We start from the raw sequence: 23448 nt of genomic DNA, 5'->3' as shown, positions 1-23448 counted from the left end.
ACTGTACTACACTCTCAATGTAAGCAAAGGTGAGTGAGTCTCATTGCAACATTATTTACAACAGCTAAGACATGAAGACAACCTCAGTGCCCATCGATTTTATAAAATATTCCATTTTATATAGTGGAATTTTATTCAGCCCTAAAAAAGAAGGGAATCCTGCCATTTGTGTCAACATGTATGGACCTTGAGGGCATTATGTTAAATGAAATAAGTCAGAGAAAGACAAATACTGTATAATCACACTTATACGTGAAATCTAAAAAAAACATTGAATTCATAAATACAGAAACAGATTGGTGATTGCCAGAGATGGGGCTAGGAGTGGGAGGAGGGATAGGTGAAGGTGGTCAAAAGGTATAAACTTCCAGTCACAAGATAAATAAGTCCTGGGGATGTGATGCACAGCATGGTGACTATAGATAACAATACTGTGTTGTATATTTGAAAGTTGCTAAAAGAACTTCTCATTATAAGAAAAATTTGTAACTAAGTGAGGTGATGAAATGAATGTTAGCTAAACTTGTTGTGGTAATGATTTTGCAATATATACATATATCATATAGTTTTGTTGTGCACTTTAGACTAATACAATGTTATATGTCAGTTATATCTCAATAAAACTGGGGGAACAATGGTGATCAGGACTCAGGCGGCTTCTGCCCTCATTGAACTTACAATCAAGCAGTGTGGCAGGTTTTTTTAAGTTAAGCTAACTTAATTTTTGTAACAATTTACGAGGTTCTATTAGTTATTTTATTAACGCTGTGTTACTTCAAGACATATTCTTGATAGGTGCTTAAAATGAGCAGCATCCTCAGACACAAAATAATGTGCCAAGGATAGCCCAATTTAGATATAATTAGACTCTATGAGGATGGTGAGGTGCAGATTGTCGAGAAGCAAGAGTTAATGTTAGGAGGCCATTTAAGGAAGGGTCTCTGCAGTACATGTAGCTTATGGTAGTGGAAATGGAGTTAGAGTTAAGTGAATTAATTTGAAAATTTACATTGGACGTAAATGCAGACCTTCATGAATTGGATATGGGGAGGAGATGAAAAGAGAAGATCAAGATGACTTCTATACCTGAGCAAATGATGTTTAAGAGAGAAACAGGTTGAGAGAGAAATCAGAGGTTTATTCAGTTATGGACATATTAATTTTCAGATAATTCTGAGACAGCCAATTAAGGGTGGTCAGTAGATAGCTGTATATGTGAGTCAGGAGCTTTGAGAAAGACATCTTAGCCAGATAATATCTTGGCATCTCGAGGAACACAGCATTAAGTTAAAATATGCTGCTTCGTTTATTCGAATTTTGTCCTTAACTTATATAATGCCATTTTCCTAACACATTTAAAGCTCTGGACATAAACATCAAGCAATAGCAAATATAATTCCATGCAACAAACATGTAGGGGATACAGAGCTAAATCCTTCAGGATTTTGACCATTAAGGATCACATCAACTTTGAAGATAGCAAAAAAGGTAATAAAATACAATATATAATAAGTATACCATAATGATCGTACCAATAAACTATTGCAGGTATAGAATTAAATTTCAAAAATCTCAGCCCAAATATCAGAGTAAGGGAAGTGAATTAAAAAAAAAAAAGATAAATAGTAGACAAAGAGGAACATAGCAGTAACAAAGGAAAGAAGCCCAGGGACTGTAAATAATAGCTAATACACATTTTCAGAGGCAAGAGACATTGGGGGTCATCCATTGTTAGCAGTGCTTCCCCAGTTGTCAGACTAAGGGAGGGCAATCATAAATCCAGAAATGCTGTGCTGGGGCAGGCGCGGAGGAAGAGAGAGCAGGCCCTTGGGCTGGGAAATGAAGCTTATTCCTGTCATAATTATATGTCCTGTGTGCAGGAACCATTTGAGATTCCTGTGCGTCACTTAATGGATCTCATTAATTTGGCAGGTGTCAAGAAACAGTACCAACCTCTGAGCCAAAGGAACATCTTACTGTCTTTAGTTCCATTAATTTTTGACATAGCACATTTTTACTACATGGCCAATTTGAGAGTTGTCATTTCAGAGTAGAGTTACTTGTACTTGTACAAACAAAGATGATGTGCTCAATAAACTTCCACTCCATAGCTAAGTCTGACATCATCCAGGTTCTGATACTCACCTAACCTATATGCAGATTTATTAGGAAAATTGTAATAAGATGAAACTATTAAATAGAAATCAGACTTTGAATTTTTTGCCAGGAAATGACCAAAGGTAAGAAAGTAGCAATAACCCTGGAAGAGCAGTTCCTTGCTTCTGACTCTTCCATCTTGTGGAAACAATGTGCAAAAACCTCTTGAACAAGTAAAGCACAGTGACATCAGTAGCAGGGGACCATATCGTTTTTCTCTAAGTTGGGAAAATTTGACAGTGAAAGGGCACACTAAAATACAATGGTGGATGTCAAAATAGTGCTATTGAAATTTGTTTAAATTAATTAAAAGAATACAAATACAAGTAAAATTTTTAAATGTATTTATATAGATTACCTAAATATTAAAAATATAACATGAGACAAATGACTATTCTTCATATATCTTCATGTATTTTAATCAACTGAAACTTCCTTGTCCTATCTGTTTGTAACACAATTTCACTGGTATTTTTCTGAAGAAGACTTTTTTCAACATGATTTTATTGTTTGATTTGTTCAGTTCCTTTCTTGCTTCAGTTCCTTCCACCACATTTCAGTGTGCATTTATTTGCAAGTATTATTTGTTTATAATAATAGCTATTCCCTAAAATTTCAACAGTTGAAATATTGGGATGCTCCACTTACTGAATACTATGGTTAAAGATTTCTAAGTGATTTTTGGGGAAAAAAAGCATCTGAAATTTAGGACTTATTTATAAAAAGTTATTCCTCAATCAGAATTATAAGGGGTGCCAAGAAGTGCTAACTGCCTTGCTGAAGCATCTTTATTTTTTGATTCAGCATAAGCTTTGTCTCCAAAATTTTGTGATAAAATTATTCCAACCATGTATATATTCTATTTGAAAATCTTGGCACATACACATTCTATTTTGATTTGTAGAATATTGCAGTTTGCTTGGTCTCAGTGGGAATTATTTTTGCATCACAACCACTATACTATAGAAAATCAAACTATACTATAGTTTAGTATAGTTTCTACTATACTACAGAAAATCAAACTTTTACTGAAAAGTTCTGATTTTATATTTGAAGCATTTGATATAAAGCAGGTAAAATGATTTGGTAAAATGATATAAAGCAGACATAATTTAAATGCTTTCAAAATTATTTTTCTGCTAATGGAGGCAACACATTAACAAGCTGTTGCTTAACTTTTTGTGCATATCCAAAAAAAAAAAAAACCCTTGGGACAGAAAATAAGCAAAATTAATTTAGAAGAACAGTCATTTGATCTAAATGAAAAGTCATGGTTTAAATGCATTTTTTGTAGGTGCATGTGTTAAATTATCGTCCTTGGAAACAGTTTTCTTAAAATAATTACTAATTTTGAAATAGATACTGATGTTCCTTTAGGAGAATTATTTTCTGGTTTTCATTAGTCATGCCCAAGAAAACATGAGAAATAGTATAGCACACTATTACTATTATATATATACTATATATACCATATTACTATAGTATACTATACTATATATACTATATATACACTATATTACTATATATCTACTATATCTATATAGCATATAGTATTTTAATTAAATATGCAGTCTCAATTTTATTTATTTTTGTCAAAAGGGTTTATTGCAAAGTTAAAAAAACTTTAATAAACACTAAAAAGTAAATAATTATAGATTTATGCCACACAAATGGCAAAATCAGTATAGCAAGAATATTCTGACTACTCTCTATATCCTCACTATATGCTTTATAGCGGGCTGACCAGCCTCTGTACCCTCACATATTTCATATCAAGCTAAACTCTAATTTCCCAAGTTTACTACTTAGCCTATCAAATAGCAGCCTTGGAGCTTTGTGGATTTTGTAGTTTAAATCATGAGCTGGGTCATACATGGGTGGTGCTCTGAATGGTCACTAAGGGCAGCAGGGTGACCATGAGACAACTTGTCACAAAGATAAAAGAAGATCAAGAGAGGCAGCACTTGCATGCACCCTATCACTCCATCTCACTGAGATGAAGAAGTACCTCTTTGGGAGACTTCAATTCTTCACTAATGCCATCAATCTGATTTCCAAGAATATGGTTGCCTTATGCTTAGGGTAACTATCTTCTTTACTTTCATCTATTTTCTGTGGTGATGAGTTTGTTTAGCTAGTCCCACATTCATTATCCACGTGGTAAACCTTTGTGTGATCTCCCCCATCACTAGTTTGCTGAAGGGCTGTAAAGTGCTAATTCAATTTCTAGTATTTGGAAGAGCTGCTGCTTTTGGTGCTATCTTTCAGGGCTTTGCTTCTGAGCCCCTTGCTACCCCTGCTTCAACTCTGTTGTCCATAAAGTGCAAAGTGGTGTTGATTAGAATCTATATAACTAGGCTTGGTCATCTAGCTTAGTTTGTTGCATAGGTGAAATGGCTTTCTTGGGGTTGAGCTCTGAGCCCAGCCACCTTCATCCACAATGGGACCCTGCCTTTTGCTTAGAAAAAGATTCAGGTGGACTCCACAGCTTATTGCTGTATTTGGTCATGAGTTACTGCTTGTCAAATATTGCATTCCCCAGAAAATACACTTTGAGATGGTATCGTATGCAGATTTATTAGGGAGTGTTTGGGGGTTTACAGCTGTGGAAAGGAAGCAAAGTCAGAAGTTCAGCTGCAATGAAATCTCAGTGGATGGCTCAGCTGGCCCTTTTGGGAGTTTTGAAGAGAGAATGAGCCTTCCTAGCTGTCCTGAGTTGGGGTGAGGTGGCCAGACTTTCACAATCCCAGATTTCTTAGTCGCTGATTGAAGGCTGCCCAAGAAGAGAGTGTAACTTCAGTTAGGCAGCTCTTTTCAGCTAAGGTTATAACCATAGGGGACTAAGAGCTGAGAGGCTGTGTGCCAGCAGCATTCCCAGCAGATGGGATAAAAAGTCCTTTATTCCTGAAGGGGAATCTTAGCAGTGCATCACAGCACCTACACTTCCCTTTGATGCACTAATGGATTTCTGTTATTGGCTGTTTTTTCAACATGCTTAGAAACAATTTGCAGAAAATCGGAAGCCAAAAGTGCCTAGGGCCCATGAGAGTTATAACGTATTCCTAAAACTGGGATATGCCTACTTCTAGACTTTCCATTGTATGATATAATGAAGATCTTTAATAGTTAAGCCACTATTAGTCATAATTCTATTACTTGTAATCAAAAGTATCTCTAACAAAATATAACCAAATTGATATAGCCAAGCAATTCAATGACAAATTAGTCCAAAAAATCAGCTGTTGACTTTTGATATGGGGATTAAGGAAGGCCTCTACTGAGGAGATGATATTTAGGCTGAAACCTGAATTACAAGATGGAGTCAGGCAAGTGAGGACGTGGGAAGAGCATTCCTGGCAGAAGGAACAATGCAAAAGCCTCGAGGCAGAGGTGATTTTGCGGGTTGGCCAACATGTTTCTCTGTGGTGGAATCAGTGTCTTGATAGCATGTCTAGGGACTATAATGTTTGGGCATAAAAGTGAGATATTTGAGGGCATGAGGTAGAGATTTTTTGATAGTTTTCAATTAAAGTCCAGGCCTTTGGTAAAGGTCAAAGTGAGAATATGGAAACATGGGAAAAGAACAGTGAAGGGTGCAGCGTATATTCCAGGACAGAATTTGGCTTGCCCAGCTATGGCTTAAGATGTTTAAGATGCTCCAATGATAAGGTTTTCTAATTTTTATTTTTTAAGACATAAAGTTCTTCTCACAATGCCTAGGGATTTTTTAGTTAATTTTTAAATTTTTTGCCCACAAACATGTTAATATTGATCAAGAACATTTTAAATGTGATAGGGAAGGGGAACAAGAGAAATTATCAAATAAATAATTATGACTTAGGAAGAAGAAAACTTTGCAACAGGTTGTCTGCAATTTCCAGAAGGAAAAAAAAATCAAAACAACTGATTTTATGTTGAGAGTAAGACTTGCCTACAGGGATGTGTGTGTGTGTGTTTATATAAATACATTCAAGGAGGTAAACATAGCTTTATTGCATCATAAAACTGGATTAAATGACAGGAGCATAACAAAAGAAGGCTGTATCTTTCTTTCATGAATAAACCTGGTAGACGTGGAAGTGAGTATATTAAGAAACTGCTAGAAAATTTTCAGCAGAATTGCTGGAAAGTTGCTAGAAGTTGCTGAAAAACCTTCATAAAGATTTATCTCTTTTTTTACCAGCATGAAGGGAAAAAAAAGAAAAGCCACTGAAAGAAATAAAGTAAAATTCTATAGTCCAAGATTCAAAGAAAGAAGGACTTCAGAGTAACAAAAAACTTTCAGACATTAATTTGTGACTATGCAGCAACCAGTGATTCCAATTTGCAGATGTATTTGCTAAACTGCTGCCAGTAATCACTGAGGAATTACAGAAAATGGGAAAGATTGTAGTATCAGCCAGGGTTCATGGCAGGAGGCAGAAACATTGTAAGTAGGCAAAGATTTAATACAGTAAATTGGGTGCTTGCAAATCACTGGAAGGCCTGGAGAAGTGAACTCTAGTCTGGGCTTCCTGGAAGGACTCCCAGACATGAGAGAGATGAATCACCATGGGAGCTCCAACCTCTGAGAGTATCCTAAAAAAAGTGAACTTCTGGAATACATGATTGTAACCGAGATTTTAAAATCACAGAGCTGGAACTGTGCACTCATTATTACCGTCATCACTACTCCATCATGCTGGTGACTAGGCTCTGGAGACCACTGTTGCCTCTGCTTCAAACCATCTTCTCTCCCAGGATTCTGGAAAATGACATGAATCACTGCTTCAGAAGAAAATTTCACATCTTCCTGAGACTGTGCTTGCTAACTAAGAAATGTTAGAAGATGACCACCCTCACTTTTGCCTTGCAAATCTCCCACAGTTGCATCTGCTTGGCAGGACCATATTGGAATCCAGAGTACTAGCTGAAAAAGCATCTAGGAATTGTATGTGTGTCTCTCAAGTCTCTTCAGTACAGGAAGGCGTGATACAAAGGAGTAAATGGAAGTTCAATGGGCCAAACCACCATATTCCATACAACTGTAGATAGGTGAACGTTATTTCTTTAGAAGGAAGAAAGAGGTTATAAGAGACACCTACTGAACTTGATATTGGTCCTAGTATTGGTTAGAAAAGATACCCTGAGAGTCATTAAGAAAGGATGTAGTGATGACTGGGAATAGGGGTTTCATTAAAAACAAATCACACCAAGTAGCTTATTAAAGTGGTAGGTAATAGAACTGTGTGGCTCTATGTGTCTGGATTTTAACAAGGCTTTTGTCCCAGACTTTTATAACATGGGATAAACTTGTGAAATATGCTCAGGACAGTGGTATAGTTGAATGGATCTGTAATTAGTAGAAAGATTTAAAACTGCTGATTAGTAGATACATGTCCAATTATAGCAGATAAATATCAAAAAAATTATATATATATATCTTATCCTGCCCTGCATTACACAATGACTCCAGCAAGGACATTGACTTTAAAAATAGTAATAGTCATTATTTATTGAGTGCACACTCTAGGCAAGGGGTTGTAGATACATTACTACCTCATTTACTTCTTATAACAATCTTGTCAGGTTGTTATTACCTCCATTTTTAAGCATGTGGAAACTGATTCCAGAAAGTGTAAGTGGCTTGCTCATAGCTTCACATCTAGCAAGCAGTAGTGTTGAGATTCAGGCCTAGAATTTCTTTAAGAAAGAGGTACCAGAGGGAGAGAGAACATCACAAAATTTCTAGGAGAGACTGGCCAGAACCTGCCAAGATCCCCAGAGGGCAGCATTTTCTCAGTCATCCCACATGGGCCTACTGTCTCCAGGATCTGTTCAGTATCTCAGGGACTCAAACTCACATCGACAAGCCTCACTGAAAGCTCACACACGAAACCAGATTCCGATTTACTAAATTACGAGACATGCAGTAGTCAAGCTAACCAAATATGGGCATAATTCTTATATGCAGAATTCTGAAGGAGAGCCTCATGAGTAGAATTTTGACTGCAGAGGATAGAATCAGACTAAAGAGATACAGATCAGATTGCTAACTGGCTGTAGCCTCTGACAGTCACAGTAGGGATGTCCACCTGGCTGACTGGATCCCTGGACCTACCTGAGAGCACACTTTCTTATTTCACCAGGCAGTACCAGAATTTACCTCTTTGACTCCTTCCTAGGCCCACATGACTAATTGCTATTCTTTCTTTAGATATTTTAATGACTTCACCTAAGTTGTTTTGGCTTAAAATTTAGTCTTCCTCTTTAAGGTGACTGTTCTGAGCACTTTCCTGCTGACACAATTTCCTAGCTTCAGAAAGCAAGTTTAATTCCTGTATTTCCAAATTCACTGTTGCCCTTGTACACTACCTATAAGATGTATGCCCATTTGACTCTTTACTTGTGCTGACATTGATAACAAGAACAGAACAAACAAAAGAAAAGAAGTACCAGTGCTAAAATACAGAGTTGAATAGCAGCACAAGTTTTTAAAAAGACAGTATTTCTAATTAGCATAGGTTCACTGTGAATCAATAGTGTGTGATGCATTTATCAAGGAAACCAGGACAGACTTAGCTGTATTAACTGTGTCAACAGAATGAATAAATGAAGCAAGTGAATAAATGAAGGAGTTGGTAGCCTTTCCCTAGTCTTCACTGACACTCCATGCTTAGAGTAACAATAGCATTTTCAGAGGACATCAACAGACTGTAATATATTCAGAGGAAGCTGACCAGGTGGTACTAGGACTTGAAATCGCACTCTGACAAATGGTAGTAGGACCATTTAGCTTAAGAAAGAAAAGACCTAGAGGGGGAATAAGAAAAGCGAAGTTATTGAGTGCTTACTGAGTGCTTATAGAGTAGGCCAGACGTTGTGCAAGGTCCTTTAATAGATTTCAAACATTATGGGCTTGTCATGATGTAAAGGGAATACTTTATTTTGAGTTGCCCTGGAAGGCAGGGCTGACAGTAGTTAGTAGAAATCACAGAGAGACAACTCTGTTTATTAGAATGATGACATTTCTAACTCTAAGAGCTTTCCAAAAACAGAATGAGCTGCCTTTATGTAAAGGGGTCCATGTTTTTGAAGATACTCAAGCAGAAACTGGTCAAAATTTGATGGAGGTGTTTTGGAGAGGAATAAGTATTAAATGCAGGCATGGACCAGATGAACTCTAAGACTTTGTCCAAACTTCTCTTGTGAGTCTATTTGCAATACAGCAAACCTCTTATTTATCTTTTAGTTTAGTGGCATGAGCTCTAAATGGTTAATGTCACTTCCAATTCAATAGATCAATAGGATATTGGTTGCTCCCTTCTTTCCTAGCAACGAAGACAAAGTCCAGGACAACCCAAATTTGCAGAGATGGACAAAACTTTGTGAGAGGGTTCATTAGGTATAATATTTAGCAAAAAGAGATTCACTTCCTCATTTGATCCCTAAACCCATGTATTCTGAGTATGGCAGAAACATAAAGCATAGTAAATTCTTCTCAAATGGCTTGAAAGCTTCAAATGTTAGTAGCATTCATTTCTGTCTTTGTATTTAAATGTAATGATTTATGCTTCTGAAACCCTCTCTGACTGCCTTCCTTATTTCAAGCTTTGTTATTGTTAATGAGTGCACTTTGAGCATCAGCCCACCTGTGCATTCATGGCAATTAATGTCACACCTTAAAAACTGGTCCTGTGGGGGCTTCCCTGGTGGTGCAGTGGTTGAGAGTCCGCCTGCCGATGCAGGGGACGCGGGTTCGTGCCCCGGTCCGGGAGGATCCCACATGCCGCGGAGCGGCTGGGCCCGTGAGCCATGGCCGCTGAGCCTGCACGTCCAGAGCCTGTGCTCCGCAACGGGAGAGGCCACAACAGTGAAAGCCCGCGTACCGCAAAACAACAACAACAACAACAACAACAACAAAAAACTGGTCCTGTGAGTGGGGAAAGAATGAATGTCCACTGAAAACGATCAAAGAACAATAAAGTTTCACAGCTAAATATCACATATTAGTGAATGAGAAATTCAAGCCCAGAGAGATTAAATGACTTGCCACAGTCGCATGGCCAGTGGGAAAGTTGAGCACTTTTCTTTCTTTTGTCCCCGACTCACTGATGCAATTACATGCTGTTTTCTGGGCAAGATACTCTTTTTCTTTTCCTAGCAAGTAGAATGTTTCTATACTAGTCACTCTTACGTCTTTTTTTACAGCCTGATTGACATGTGGCTTGAGAAGCAGGTATTTGAGTAGGATTCCAAACTAGTATTTTCCTTATCTGTATCTTTAGTTTGGTAGGCGGGAATTCTAAGGGCTCCTTTGTTCTTAATTCTGGATTGGTCTTGGGTCTCTGCAGTGCTGCGTATGATGCTGTTCTTGACAGAAATGTGGCCATTAAGAAGCTCAGCAGACCCTTTCAGAACCAAACGCATGCCAAGAGAGCTTACCGGGAGCTGGTCCTCATGAAGTGTGTGAACCATAAAAACGTGAGTGCTTATTTTAAAGCTCTGTGGTAGGAGGTGGTGAGATTGGGAAAAAAAAGATCAGTATGCCAACTTGAGTAGGAAAAGCTTTCTTTACTTTGCAATTTTTGCCCCTTAAGATTGTTTATCCTGCCCATATGCTACATTTGCTTTCATTGTGCTCATGGTAGCTTTCTTCTTAAAAATCATCTGAAAATCATATGGCATGGAGGGGATGAATCTGATAGATATTTCCCTGTTAAGAAATTAACCGTATTTGGTTATCTTGCTCCAAATTAACCAGAGAACTTCATGCATTTCCAAAATAAATTTAAAAAAAACCCACCCAAACAAACCAAAACCAAACCAAAACTATCCTGAAGAACAATATGCTATGTTTCTTTATAAAAAATTTAAATTTAATTATTAACAGGTGAAGATTTTTATCTCCTTTTACTTTTAGCTATAGTCTGGCAGTATCCTCCAACTGTTCAGTGTACACTGTGCTTTGGCATCTTGCTTTTTGTAGGGTTGGGCAAACATGCAGGGACCTATCTGTAGTGTACTTCAGAACAGGCTTGTTAAGAACATTTCACATTGGAACTAAGTAGGGAACACCATTACAGGGCTTTCTTCACTTCAGAGTATAATCTTCAAACACCGGCAAAGGCCTCTAGAATTCTTTCTGTGCTCCTGTTCTTCTTAGTAAGGATAAATGGGAGATAATTCTTATTTTAATAAAGACAATTAATAAATAAATTCTAATAAATATTTTATATATAATTTATTACATATAAACATATAATAAAAATAAATTATTATAAAACTATAATAATAACTCCTTATAAAGTTTTTCTTGAGTATGAAAATCACAGAATACATGAAATTATCAGTGCAGTTTTATAAACAGCTGAATTTGTCATAAGGTACTAAGTAGAAGCAAATGTATGAGTGTTTAGTTGAAAGATATTTAAAATACAAATATGTGGATTTAGGCCCAATGACAGTGTTTCATTTTCCCCCGATTACTCTACTCCAATGACTTTTTAGTTCAGTCATTTGACAGTTAAATGAATACAGTGTTCCAGGTATAGATCTAGATGCTCTAGATGCTAAACATACAGCAGTGAAGACAAGAGAGACAAATCCCTGCCCATGCGATGCTCATGTTCTACTGGGAAGAGAAAGGCAGTCTACAAAATAGGTAGGTCAATGTTTAGAATGTCAGATAGTAATAAGTGCTACCAAGGAAAACAAAACCAAGAAGAAAGATAAAAAATACTGGTCAGTGCAGAGTGGGTAGGGTTACTCTTTTAAATAGGTTTAGCAGGAAAGGCCTCACTCAGAAAGAGAAATTTTATGAAGAATGTACCCATGTCTGATTTGGCCAGGCAAGGAACATGATACTTCTAGAAAGGAATATAGAAATGTTAGAAATGATGATTCCTAACAAAGATCATCTGCTAAAGCAATTTGTTCTTTCAGTATGTGAAATAAAGGCAGGAACAAGATTAACCACATGAGCAATGCAATCTATTTTTATGATAGCAAAGAGGATGAGAAGTACCATAGGCAATGGAAGATGGATGGACACAAGCAATGAAACAACTGCATGGGAAGTTTCAATAGTTTTTTGTTTTCATATATTGAATATTTATATTTCCCTAATCCTCCCTCCAGTCCCTATAATGCAATAAATACATTGTGGAAAAATTCCCACTTACTTTGCCAATTTGAGGGAATCCTACTCCCCATTCTTGACTGGGATATGGGGGTTCACATTTATGTTACCTAAAAAGGATTTCCAAATTGAAATAATAATTTGTAAATGGCATCCTACCTGCTATGTGTGTATGTGCATATGTTTGTGTATGTACATATATTTGTATGCATGTATGTATATAAATCTAGGGAAATAAATTTCTGGAACTTGTTAACAGAAAGGAAGTTCACTGACAACCAAATGCAAATTCCACATTATTGCTTGTAATACTAACTACAAGCAGTCAGAATGAAGAACGCTGGAAATGCTGAGGAAAATAATGTAAAATAGTGAAGCAACCCCAATTAAGTTTTCAATAATAAAGAAGACAATCCATTTAGAAAATGAACACAATTCTAGGAAATGATAGCTGGTATGATTGTGGGGCCATGACAGACGTTGATTCACATCTGTGCATTTTAATGTGTTGGAATAAAAAAAGGAACTGCATCAGATTCCTGCCTGAAAACGTTTGAACTAAATGGAAATACCTGTGATGGTCTGTTTCTAAAGATAAGATTTTTAATTGGCTATTAATAGGAGTTAGGATTTATAAGGGATCAAAGAAAGAACAGAGGAGGAATACTCAGAGGAAAATCAAAGACAATGAAGGTGTTAAAACAAGAGCATAGAAAAGGGGAATACAAGAATATATAGTGGGGAATTTACCTTTTAAAATAATAAACCTTGATTTATTTAACATTGTAATGCTATTTTCTAGATTAATTTAGATTACCTAGATTATTTATTCACCAGATAATATGGATTAGCATTTTTTCATCTTTAATGGTTGTTTGTACGTGTTGTGTGTGTGTGTCCCACACACAGTCTCTGATGTTTTTGTTTGAACAAATATCAAAATGAATTACTTTCTAAGATTAAGGACTATAAACACAGGCTCACAGTTCCAACGAGAGCTGTAGACATTTTTCAATACACACCATAACTAAGTATACAGAATAGCAAAGCACTTTAATCACAAGTTTTAAAAATATTTTGAGGGAATTCCCTGGTTGTCCAGTGGTTAAGGCTCCATGCTCCCCGAGTAGGGAGCCTGGGTTTGATCCCTCGTCAGGGAACTAAATCCCACGTGCTGCAACTAAGACCTGGCACAGCCAAATAAGTAAATAAATATTTTTAAAAAATATTTTGAAACAGTTTTATTTCCATATGCATATTCCACGCTGCAAGGTTGCTTCAGAAGAGATAATCTTGCGTTTTTTGATATGTTATAACGATTACCCTGTATATATATATATATATATATATATATATATATATATATATATATATATATATATATATATATATATATGAAAGTATTGGATGGGTGTTGTGATTTTTTTTCTCAGTAATTCCTCAATAATTGAAAACTACTGAAGGCCTAAAGCATTCCTTAGATTGACTGCATTTCTCCGATGTTGAAAATCATTTTGTTTTGTTTATTACTTCGTGTTTCTATACCATTTATGAACTTTATTTAATTCATTACTTCATGTTTTAAAGATGGGCAAATCTTAAATTTGTTTTTGTGAAATGGTTGCATCCATCCTATGAGTAGAGGTCTGTTATCTATATTTTTTATTTTTATTTCCCACTGGCACTTTAGTACAGAATATTTAGCTGAAAGACAATTTTGAGTTATTTATGTATGTAATCTATTTGCATAAAACAAAGGTTTTTTTCCTTTTAACATTTACTTATGCTAGAAGGTAAACTTCTTTACTACCTAATATATAAAATAACTAAAGCAGGAAACAAAAAATTTAAAAAATCATTTTTATAACTTAAAATACATTTGTCATTAAATTCATCATTGATATCATCCAAGATATACCTTTCCCCACACATACCATTGGAGCATTAGTTTAAATAATATTTGAGTGTGAAATAGAAGCAAAAAAACTAAAGTAACAACACAAAAAACTCTTGACTTATAATACCTCCTTAACGTAGAACATCTCCTTGACTTAAACACCACCTTTTCATTTAGAGGAAGACATAGCCTTGCTAAGTCTTGCTGGTTATTTCACTGCTGCCTTACTTTTCTTACATGGCTTTTCCTCTTTTTTGTTTAGTTACATTACAACCCTATATTTACTAAGGAGAATCACACTCTAAAGCAATATCACAGTCATATATCTTCTATGACTATTTTCTCTGCCTAAGAATTTGAGCTTTTTAATTGCATTTTAACCTGAAGACAGATTACATGTCCTTTCTGAATACGTTTTTGAATATTCTGTGATACAGTTCTAGAAAATTTTGCCGACTTTTCTATATCCACCATAGCACTAATATGTGACTTTGAGTTGGAATAAGTGCTTGTTCAAATATGCTTTTTAAATAATTCATTTTCTCCCCTTTTCTTTCTCTCCTTCTTCTCTCCCTTCCACTGTCTCTTCTCCAGATTATTAGTTTATTAAATGTCTTCACACCCCAGAAAACGCTGGAGGAGTTCCAAGATGTGTAAGTAACGAAACTCATGAAGGAAAGGGGAGCATAACATTCAAATAACTCAAGTGATATTGACAAAAATCAGATGAATGAAATCCCTTGTAGAGATCAAAAGGAGGTAAGAACTGGCGGCAAATGAAAGGGATCCAGTGACAGGAGAGAAGGTTCTGTTTCTGCCGCTTCTTCCTGGAAAGACACTTCTGCTACTTTCTGGCCTTATGGCTCTTTGACTTGTTGCCCCATATTCTTAGTTCAGTCAGAATCAGGGAAGCCTTACTATTTATTCTATATTTTTACTTTATTTATTTATCTATTTATTTTTTTTTGCGGTACACGGGCCTCTCACTGTTGTGGCCTCTTCCGTTGCGGAGCACAGGCTCCGGACGTGCAGGCTCAGCAGCCACGGCTCACAGGCCCAGCCGCTCCGCGGCATGTGGGATCTTCCCGGACCAGGGCATGAACCCGCGTCCCCTGCATCGGCAGGCGGACTCTCAACCACTGCGCCACCAGGGAAGCCCTATTTTCACTTATTTTTAATTTATTCTGTGAACTTTCTAGAATGAGTCAATTCACTTTGAGAAATATTAATGACGGACACGATAAAAAATCATCCTTAATCTTTCTTTCTATTTTTGTGGTGCCTTTGATTTTGTGCAAAAAAAACTTCCAGAAGTATAATGACAATAAGCAGAGGAGAGGAAGTGAATCCTAGCACGTTGTCTTATTTAACACAGATACCTTGCATTTAATGGAAGATGCTATTCTGAATTTTTTTTTTAATTTGTAATCATAATACACGGGAAAGAGTTCAGGGAATTCAGGGTAAAATGAGAACAAGATGAAGGTACAAAATATATGGACAGGAACCACACACTAATAAATGTTATTTCTATTAACATCTTTGTGGTAGAGTTACCATAGCTAACGTGCATGCAATACTTGGAGGTTTTTCATATACTTAATTCAGTCAAAATTTGAGCTGGGAAGTTCAGAAACTTATAGATTTAGGAGAGAATCCTGACTTTTTTGAAGGACTTCACATGTCTTGTGATTTGGAACTTACAATGTGGACTTACCTTGCAGTTACTTAGTAATGGAACTGATGGATGCCAACTTGTGTCAGGTGATTCAGATGGAGTTAGACCACGAGCGAATGTCTTACCTGCTATACCAAATGTTGTGTGGCATCAAGCACCTTCACTCTGCTGGAATTATTCACAGGGTAAGAATACTTAGTCCAGAATTATAATGAAGATGCTTGTGGAGAAGAGAAAGAGCAACTGTAGATTATTTTCTTTATGTAGGGGAGCTTGGTTAAATATAATGTACTTCATTTATTTTACTATAGACTTAGCACATAGTTCACTAATGTGTAGGAAGAGACTTTAGCACACTGTAGTTGGTTTTGTTTAACATTTTGTTTCAGCTCATTGAGAGTCAGCTTCCAAGGCTTCTCAGAAATTCTGATTGGCAGAGTCATATGTGCAGCTGAAACAAGACAGTTCATTTCCACTGTTTCTGGTCACATAAAGACAGCAGCCCTGATCTGCTCTTCTGTCTGGCCTAGAAATGAAGTATAAACTAAAAGGTTTATGTTGCCATAAGGAGAAACCTAACAGATGACAATAAATGACGTTTTTTTTTCTAAAACCCTCTTCCCAAGATGAGCCTAAATTGTAAAAATGATACAATTCTCTTCTGGGTTTAAAGAAGTTTCTGAGGATGTTAAAACAAAGAAATCCCAAAACTAATTGTAAATTTCTTTTGGGAAGTACTCTTTTGCTTTACATACGGCTCTACAGTCAATGGCAGGCAGGCACCCATCAGTGCTATTGCAAGACTGCCATGTTGATTGAGTAGATGGAAATCACATGTTCCATTCGATGCTAGCTTTTAATATCTTCTCTTGTTCCTATTGTCAGGACTTGAAACCAAGTAACATTGTAGTCAAGTCTGATTGTACATTGAAAATCCTAGACTTTGGACTGGCCAGGACAGCAGGCACAAGCTTCATGATGACTCCTTATGTGGTGACACGTTATTACAGGGCCCCCGAGGTTATTCTGGGAATGGGCTACAAGGAGAACGGTAAGGATGCTTCTGAGTACCAGCCAAAGAAACTGTGAAGAAAATGAGTACGTGTTTTAGAGAGCCAATAATAATGTTCTCTCTCATGTATATGAACTTTTTAAAAATAAGGTTGCCAGCTTTCATATTCAGAGGTTTTTAAAAAAATGTTACTATGAAGAATCACTCATTAAACACGTAAAGGATGTTTCTGAGAAGTAAGCTTGGTTAGAAGAACACTGAAATATCATAGCTAAAAAGAATTGTAAATGGAGTCTGATTAAACAGTCAAGTGGATACTGATTAACATACATGCTATAGATATTGAGAAAAATTACTATTTAGGTGGCAGCTCAGCTCAAAGTGAGTATAAACAGGAAGAAATCTATCTACTGCATTTAGCCATTTGGCTTTATGTCACTTCTTAAATTGATGGCTCTAGTCTTAGGAAAAGACAAACAAAAAGATAACACAAATCCTTGGAGCAAGAATATTCACAAATGCTCAATGCACAGTCAATTTAGAATAATCCAAATTGTTCAAGTTGGATAAGAATTTCTTTAATACTTTAAAGTGTTCCATAAGTAATAGTTAAGGTAGCAATTGCCTAGTAAGTTTTTATAAATTCTAAAACCATAGAGAGAGAAAAGTATTAAATTTTATGCTATTGAGTTTATGAAGAAAATCTAGTACTCATTAACACTTTAAAAGAAAAGGTAGAAAGAATCTTCAAAATGTATTTCAATTTGACTTTATTAAAATGAAGCATTTATAAAAATACTTATTAGAAAGCATTGCAATATATTATTTTGAAAAGAATATCTCTAATAAGTAATGAGGTGTATTAAAAAAACACATCCACTATATTTAGGAATTAAACTTGTCTTAAATTAGAATTGTATATATGCACTCAGTGTACCTTTCATACTCATTTTGATATTCTATTCTATTTAGTTCCTGGCAATCTATAAGTTTTATAGAAATAATTATCATTGTATTTTTATGTGTAGGTGCTACAGAGTACTTTTATGAAAATTCCCTGGCCACCAAAGTTTTAAAAAATTTATTTGTGCCCTTCCAGATTAGAAGAGAGCCAATACTTTTGTGCATTTGTGCAGAGGAAGGGAAAAAGTTCTTAGGAAGGTCAAGTTTACTGTGTTGGTCAATGGCAGAATTCTAATCCATTTTGACTTGGAAGAGGAAAATCTAGTCCTCTTCCCAAGGCAATACCACACCTAACTTATTTGGAAAAGAAGATAGTTGTATACATTCTTCATATGTTATTTTTAAAAAATCAAAATGGGAACAAATTAAAAAATTCAAGAAATCAGGAATCTACAAGAATCTGGGGGGAGGGTGTTCTGAATTTGCTATTATGGATTTTCAGACCTTTGCTGTACAGATGGCACGTGATCTCATCCCTTGTTCTTCCCTCATTAGAAAGGATTGCAAGTTGCTGCCTTAGTTTTTTGACTTCTCCTGATCCATGCAGAAAGCACACCTAGCACCCTTGTGCTGCTCTCACCTCCATATGGGATAAAGGTTATCATGCAGAAAAACCTGCTTGCTCTGACAACAGGCATGCCCAGCTACCCTGTGCACCGAACCCTGCCTTCCTTCCCCAAGGAGCATTTTAGCCTAATGTTTCTGCCCCAGAGTTCCCTTTGTCCTTACTAAAAAGCAAGTTGGAAGAGGGTAAAGATTAGTAAGAGAAGGTGAAGCCTGTTTTGTTAACAAGTATGACAATTGAGGAACATATGTGTGTAACAACTTTTTAACACCTTTAATACTTTATTTATGTCATGATTCCTTTATACATGTGCAAATTATTTATGCATCTTTTTTCTTGAAATATTTCAAACAGAAACAAAAACTGGTATTTATTTACAAGAATAACTTCTGAAGGAAAAACTAAGTCTTGAATACCAGGGATTCCAATATTTCTGCCTAAACCATGGTTCCAGCCATTTCCTAGTTTCTTGGATTTAGTTGCATGCACCTTATTTTGGACCAAGAAAAAGGAGGCCTCTAGTTGCCCTATTCCGTGTAATTGAATAGAATAGAAAATGGAAACAGCCGCCCCTAAGGGTCTATTCAGATTACTTTCTCTGCATCCAGCAAATGACATCGAAAACCCTTTGGTGGCTTTTAGCTGTCACGTGGCATGGAGATAGTTTTGGTTAAGCTGCTGCTTTTCCATGCTACTATTTTATGGCACTAAAGGGCAATCTAAAGCACTCATAAAGTAACTTTAAAAAATTAATTTGAGTTCTTATACTAGATATTGTTTATGTGATATTATATTGTTGGTTTTAACTCACCTTTTTGGCCAACTTTTGGTGGGAGACAAAATTTGTACCTTCTAATCAAACTGTTCTTTTTCCTCCTCCTTCAGAGATCAATTATCTTAGTTAACTTTACTTTCCTCCCTTTTCTTCACTTCCCTCTCTCTTATTCTAGTGGATATATGGTCTGTGGGATGCATTATGGGAGAAATGGTTCGCCACAAAATCCTCTTTCCAGGAAGGGACTGTATCCTTGTACCTTTTTGCTGCAGCCTTACCTGTTTTGTTCTCTCTCCCTTTAAACACATAATGATTTTGCCAGGAGAGTAAAGATAGAAGCAAAAAGTTGGGTAAGTGGTATAACTGTGACTAAAAAAAAAGTGATTATTTCTCTAATCTGACCAGTACTGAAGACTACGTACCTCAATGGTTTGTTTTAATTAAATTTTCAATGGGTTTTTTTCTTCTTAAATTTTCTTATCTGTAACTCAAAATAGCAGTAACTATTTGCAAATATTATCCATCTCCCTTCTAAAACCATTTTATGCTGCAACAAATTTAGGCATAATTATTTCTCTACTTGCTGACATCTTAAGCTTCTGTCCACGCCTTTATTAATTTGAATTACCCTTGACACTATATCCAGTCTTAAATAATTTAATATAGCACATCTTCCTTCAAACAAGAACTTCCACATTTAAAGATCATAATTATTATTCAAATTGCTGGAGGTCAGGTGGGTTTAAAATAGGCTTTCCTCATCTGACTTGGAGATGTGACTTAGACATGCTTTTCCAATGAAATTTAGAATTAAAGAAATGAAATATATAATGTGAGGAGTATAGTCAATTTAAAAAAAAAAAAAGCAGTGTTGATTTGTGTTCTACCACTTAGTCTTCTACTAGATTCCATCAGAAATTTCTTGAACAGGTATCTCTGATTTGGAATTGTTAAAAGAGCTGGTATATTTCTGAAAGGATCAAAAGTTCACTCTTTAACGAAGGCACATATATGTGTTTGTAATATATCAATAAGAAAGTTTACATATTAATAGAAAATATATTTTTATAAATACAGAAATAGCCTGTTAACAAACAATTGTGCAAATCTAAGTACAACAACTGAGAACTTTAACAACAATAATGCAAGAGTGAGTTCAATATATTTTGGAAATTTTTTATTGGAAGTGTTTTAGAAATTGGCAGTAAACATGTGATCCATAACTGTTAAGTATTGTATTTGATTAATAAGAAAGCTCTATTAAGAACTCTTATAATGTAAGAAAGATTATTATTATTATTTAGTAGGAATAGAAGAAAAGGCCAATGATAAAAAAAATCTGACAATAAAAAGTTGATGCCACAATGACCATGCATTTAATGTAGGTATTTATTTATTCTACTGTATATTAATAAGATATTCTCTAAATTCCAATAGTAATATAATAGTAATGACATTTTCTACAACTATACTATCCAATAGGTAGCCACTAGCCACATTAGCTCTTGAAATATGGTTAGTCTGAATTCAGAGGTGTTAGATGTACAAAATGCCTACTGGGTTTTGAAGATATAAAAAGAAAACATGTAAAATATCTCAATTTTTATTTTGATTATATAGTTAAATGATAATATTTCATTTTACTTTAAATTAGTTATTGAATTTATTTTGAGGATCAATTTCATACAAATCATGTAGTTGGTTTGGACAATATTGTAATTCACATTCATATGTATTGATTTCATACAAAAGTAGGAATTTGTGTGTGTGTGCGTGTGTGTGTGCTTTTATCTTTGGGGTACAGTACATTTCAGATTGAAGAAACCCAGAACTTCTCAATCAATTCCCAAAGACAAAATGTTACAAAATATCTCATTCCCGTGTGACATTGTTGTTACAATCACTTGATTCCCATGTAGCATGGTTCTCTGAGATCTAATTTAGCTATTCAGGCATTTATCAGGGTTCTTTTTCTCTTATTTTAGCAGTATTAAATTTAAAAGCCAATAAAATTAGGAAAAATTAAAACAGTTTTGAACCCAAAATACCCTTCAGATAAACAAGCAAAGATAATAGCACCATATTGATAATTCTACATTCTTCCAGAAATTGTTCTCTTGGAGGTCAGTTTTTCCTTTTATCCTAGTTTATTTTTTAGAAAAATGTTTAGAACTGTAAGTAAATTGTGCAAATATCAATACATAAAATATATATCCTTGATAAATATGGTCCTAGAAATTAAATAAACCCCAATACACAAAATGTAGATTGTGATAAGGGTTTGTATTCTGTATTCATTTATCTCCTGTGATGATTATATAAAATACTGGTATCCGATAGCCTAGTGCCATATATTGCTGGCCTATAAGTCAGTGGGGAAGTTACATAAAGTCATTATAGTGGAAAATATCTTGCTTAAGTTAATTTTACTTAAATATGGGTAAATAACTTTCAGATGAAATGCATTGGAATTCATTTTGCCTACAATTAAAATTATAATTTAATGTCTTAGTCATGACTATATTTAAAAATTAAACTAAACCATAGAAATCCCTATTAAACAATGGATTACATGTACTATATGTTTTTGAGTGGAATTGTTTCATTAATTTTTATATGAAGTTATTATCGTTTTGTGATTAGAGCTTACTACCAATAATAAAGGGATCAGAGCATTGAAGTAACTTCACTAGGCCATGATGATCAGACACAAGTTTGGGGGCTGATGGAGCTTATTTATAGGGAGAAGAATCATACAAATATTTTAACATATTGAAATGATTCCAGCATTTACTGGAAGTAATATCAAATTTTAGTATATGCTAATTTATACCTTGACTACTTCCAAGATTCTTCAGACTTAAAAAATCAAAGTGAATAATTCACTTAGAATTATTCAGAGTAATTTCTGTTGAATTGCTCTGAGGCTGAAAAATGATGTTATAATACTCTATCATCATAATCAACATTATTCCTCTCTCTGAACAGAACTTTTTAATGCTCCTTTTAAAAAATCTTGACCCTAAGTAAAAGTAGTAAAACACCTTGAAAAATGGGGAAAATCTTATGAAATTATCATTGACGACCGAAGTTTTAGCTATTTTCCTCTGTTAAAATTGTATTAAACATTTTGCATTTTGAGAAACGTTGTGTGGGGTTCTTGACTATTGATACGATCCAGATGGTATCACAAGGTAGTTTCTTGATGACTAAAAGTGTTGGCAACTTACATACATACATATTTACTTTTCAATTTATTAGTTTGCTAGCTTTTTTTAATATCCGAAGGAACATTTATAAAGTGTTTGTTTTTCTTGTGTAAAGAGTTTCTTAATTATATAAACATACACTATTATACACTCAATTTTCATTATGGTTTTATGATTAAAACCTATTTCATAACATATATGCTGACAAAATATATAGTATCACTAATAATTCTTGGGCCCATGAAGAATTTCAAGCCAGAGAACAATAAATATGCCAGGTCCATTATTTTATTTACATAGTCCAATGATCATATAAGAGGCATCAGTGACTTTATATTTCATTAAGATTTTGGTTTTTTTAATAATAACTTATAGTAAAGCAGTTTTATGATGCTTCCTTAGAAGTTTTTTTGTTTTTTGTTTTTTTAAAGGACTATCTAGTTCCTGACTCCTTCCATCCACCCCACAACCCAACCAAGGCATGCTGTTTTCTTGATTACTGAAGTCTCATATAATACCAGTATAGTTTTCATATAATACCAGTTCTTTCCTTAATCCTGCTTCTTTTAAATATATTTTTCTACCTTATGTTTTTCATTCTACTTCAAATGGTAGCACCTTTTTTGAGCAATGTCTGTGATATTCCTTCATTTTGAGTTCTGGCCAAAGTTCTCTGGACCTGGGAAATGTTAAAAATAGGCATACCATATTCATTTGAAACTTCTGGACCTCAAGCATATTATCTCCAATTAAAACTGACAGATTGCTAAAACACTGCCTCTTGCCTTTCCCTCTGAGGACATGAGAAATTTCAGTTAGAAAGAAAAGGATGTACATATAACCTTTCCAAGAAGCCAGGTTATTAAGGAACAGAGAATGATTTGCCAAAAATATATTTGAAGAAATGAAGAAAACATCCTCAGATTAACTATCATATCTTTTCTAAACTTGGACAAATGAAAATTGGGAATAATCAAAGTAAGGTGAACAAAAATTGGAGGTTGTGGATTATTATATCGATCTAGTCCAGATAGATATTCTTAATCCTTCTTCCCTCTTTGAAATAACTCTG

General features: G+C 35.0%; 1 protein-coding gene across 4 annotated transcripts in view; it reads left to right on the top strand.

Moving 5' to 3' along the window:
- Positions 1 to 23448, top strand: part of MAPK10 (mitogen-activated protein kinase 10) — a gene marked incomplete at both ends in the record, with an annotated part of 170796 nt that overhangs the window by 67360 nt on the left and 79988 nt on the right. For 3 of the 4 annotated variants that reach the window (XM_081238356.1, XM_081238355.1, XM_081238357.1), the window contains 4 exons: positions 10491 to 10620; positions 14769 to 14827; positions 15899 to 16037; positions 16738 to 16903. In XM_081238356.1, coding sequence (XP_081094482.1) covers positions 10491 to 10620; positions 14769 to 14827; positions 15899 to 16037; positions 16738 to 16903 — 494 coding nt within the window. Of the gene's footprint in view, positions 1 to 10490; positions 10621 to 14768; positions 14828 to 15898; positions 16038 to 16737; positions 16904 to 19342; positions 19415 to 23448 lie in introns of all 4 variants that reach the window. The other variant, XM_081238354.1, reaches the window with a different exon arrangement.

The sequence above is a fragment of the Mesoplodon bidens genome, assembly GCF_964165515.1.
Source record: "Mesoplodon bidens genome assembly, chromosome: 1".
NCBI classification, from domain to species: Eukaryota; Metazoa; Chordata; class Mammalia; order Artiodactyla; family Ziphiidae; genus Mesoplodon; species Mesoplodon bidens.
Note: the sequence above shows the minus strand (reverse complement) of the source record. Positions and strands in the feature narration are given on the sequence as shown.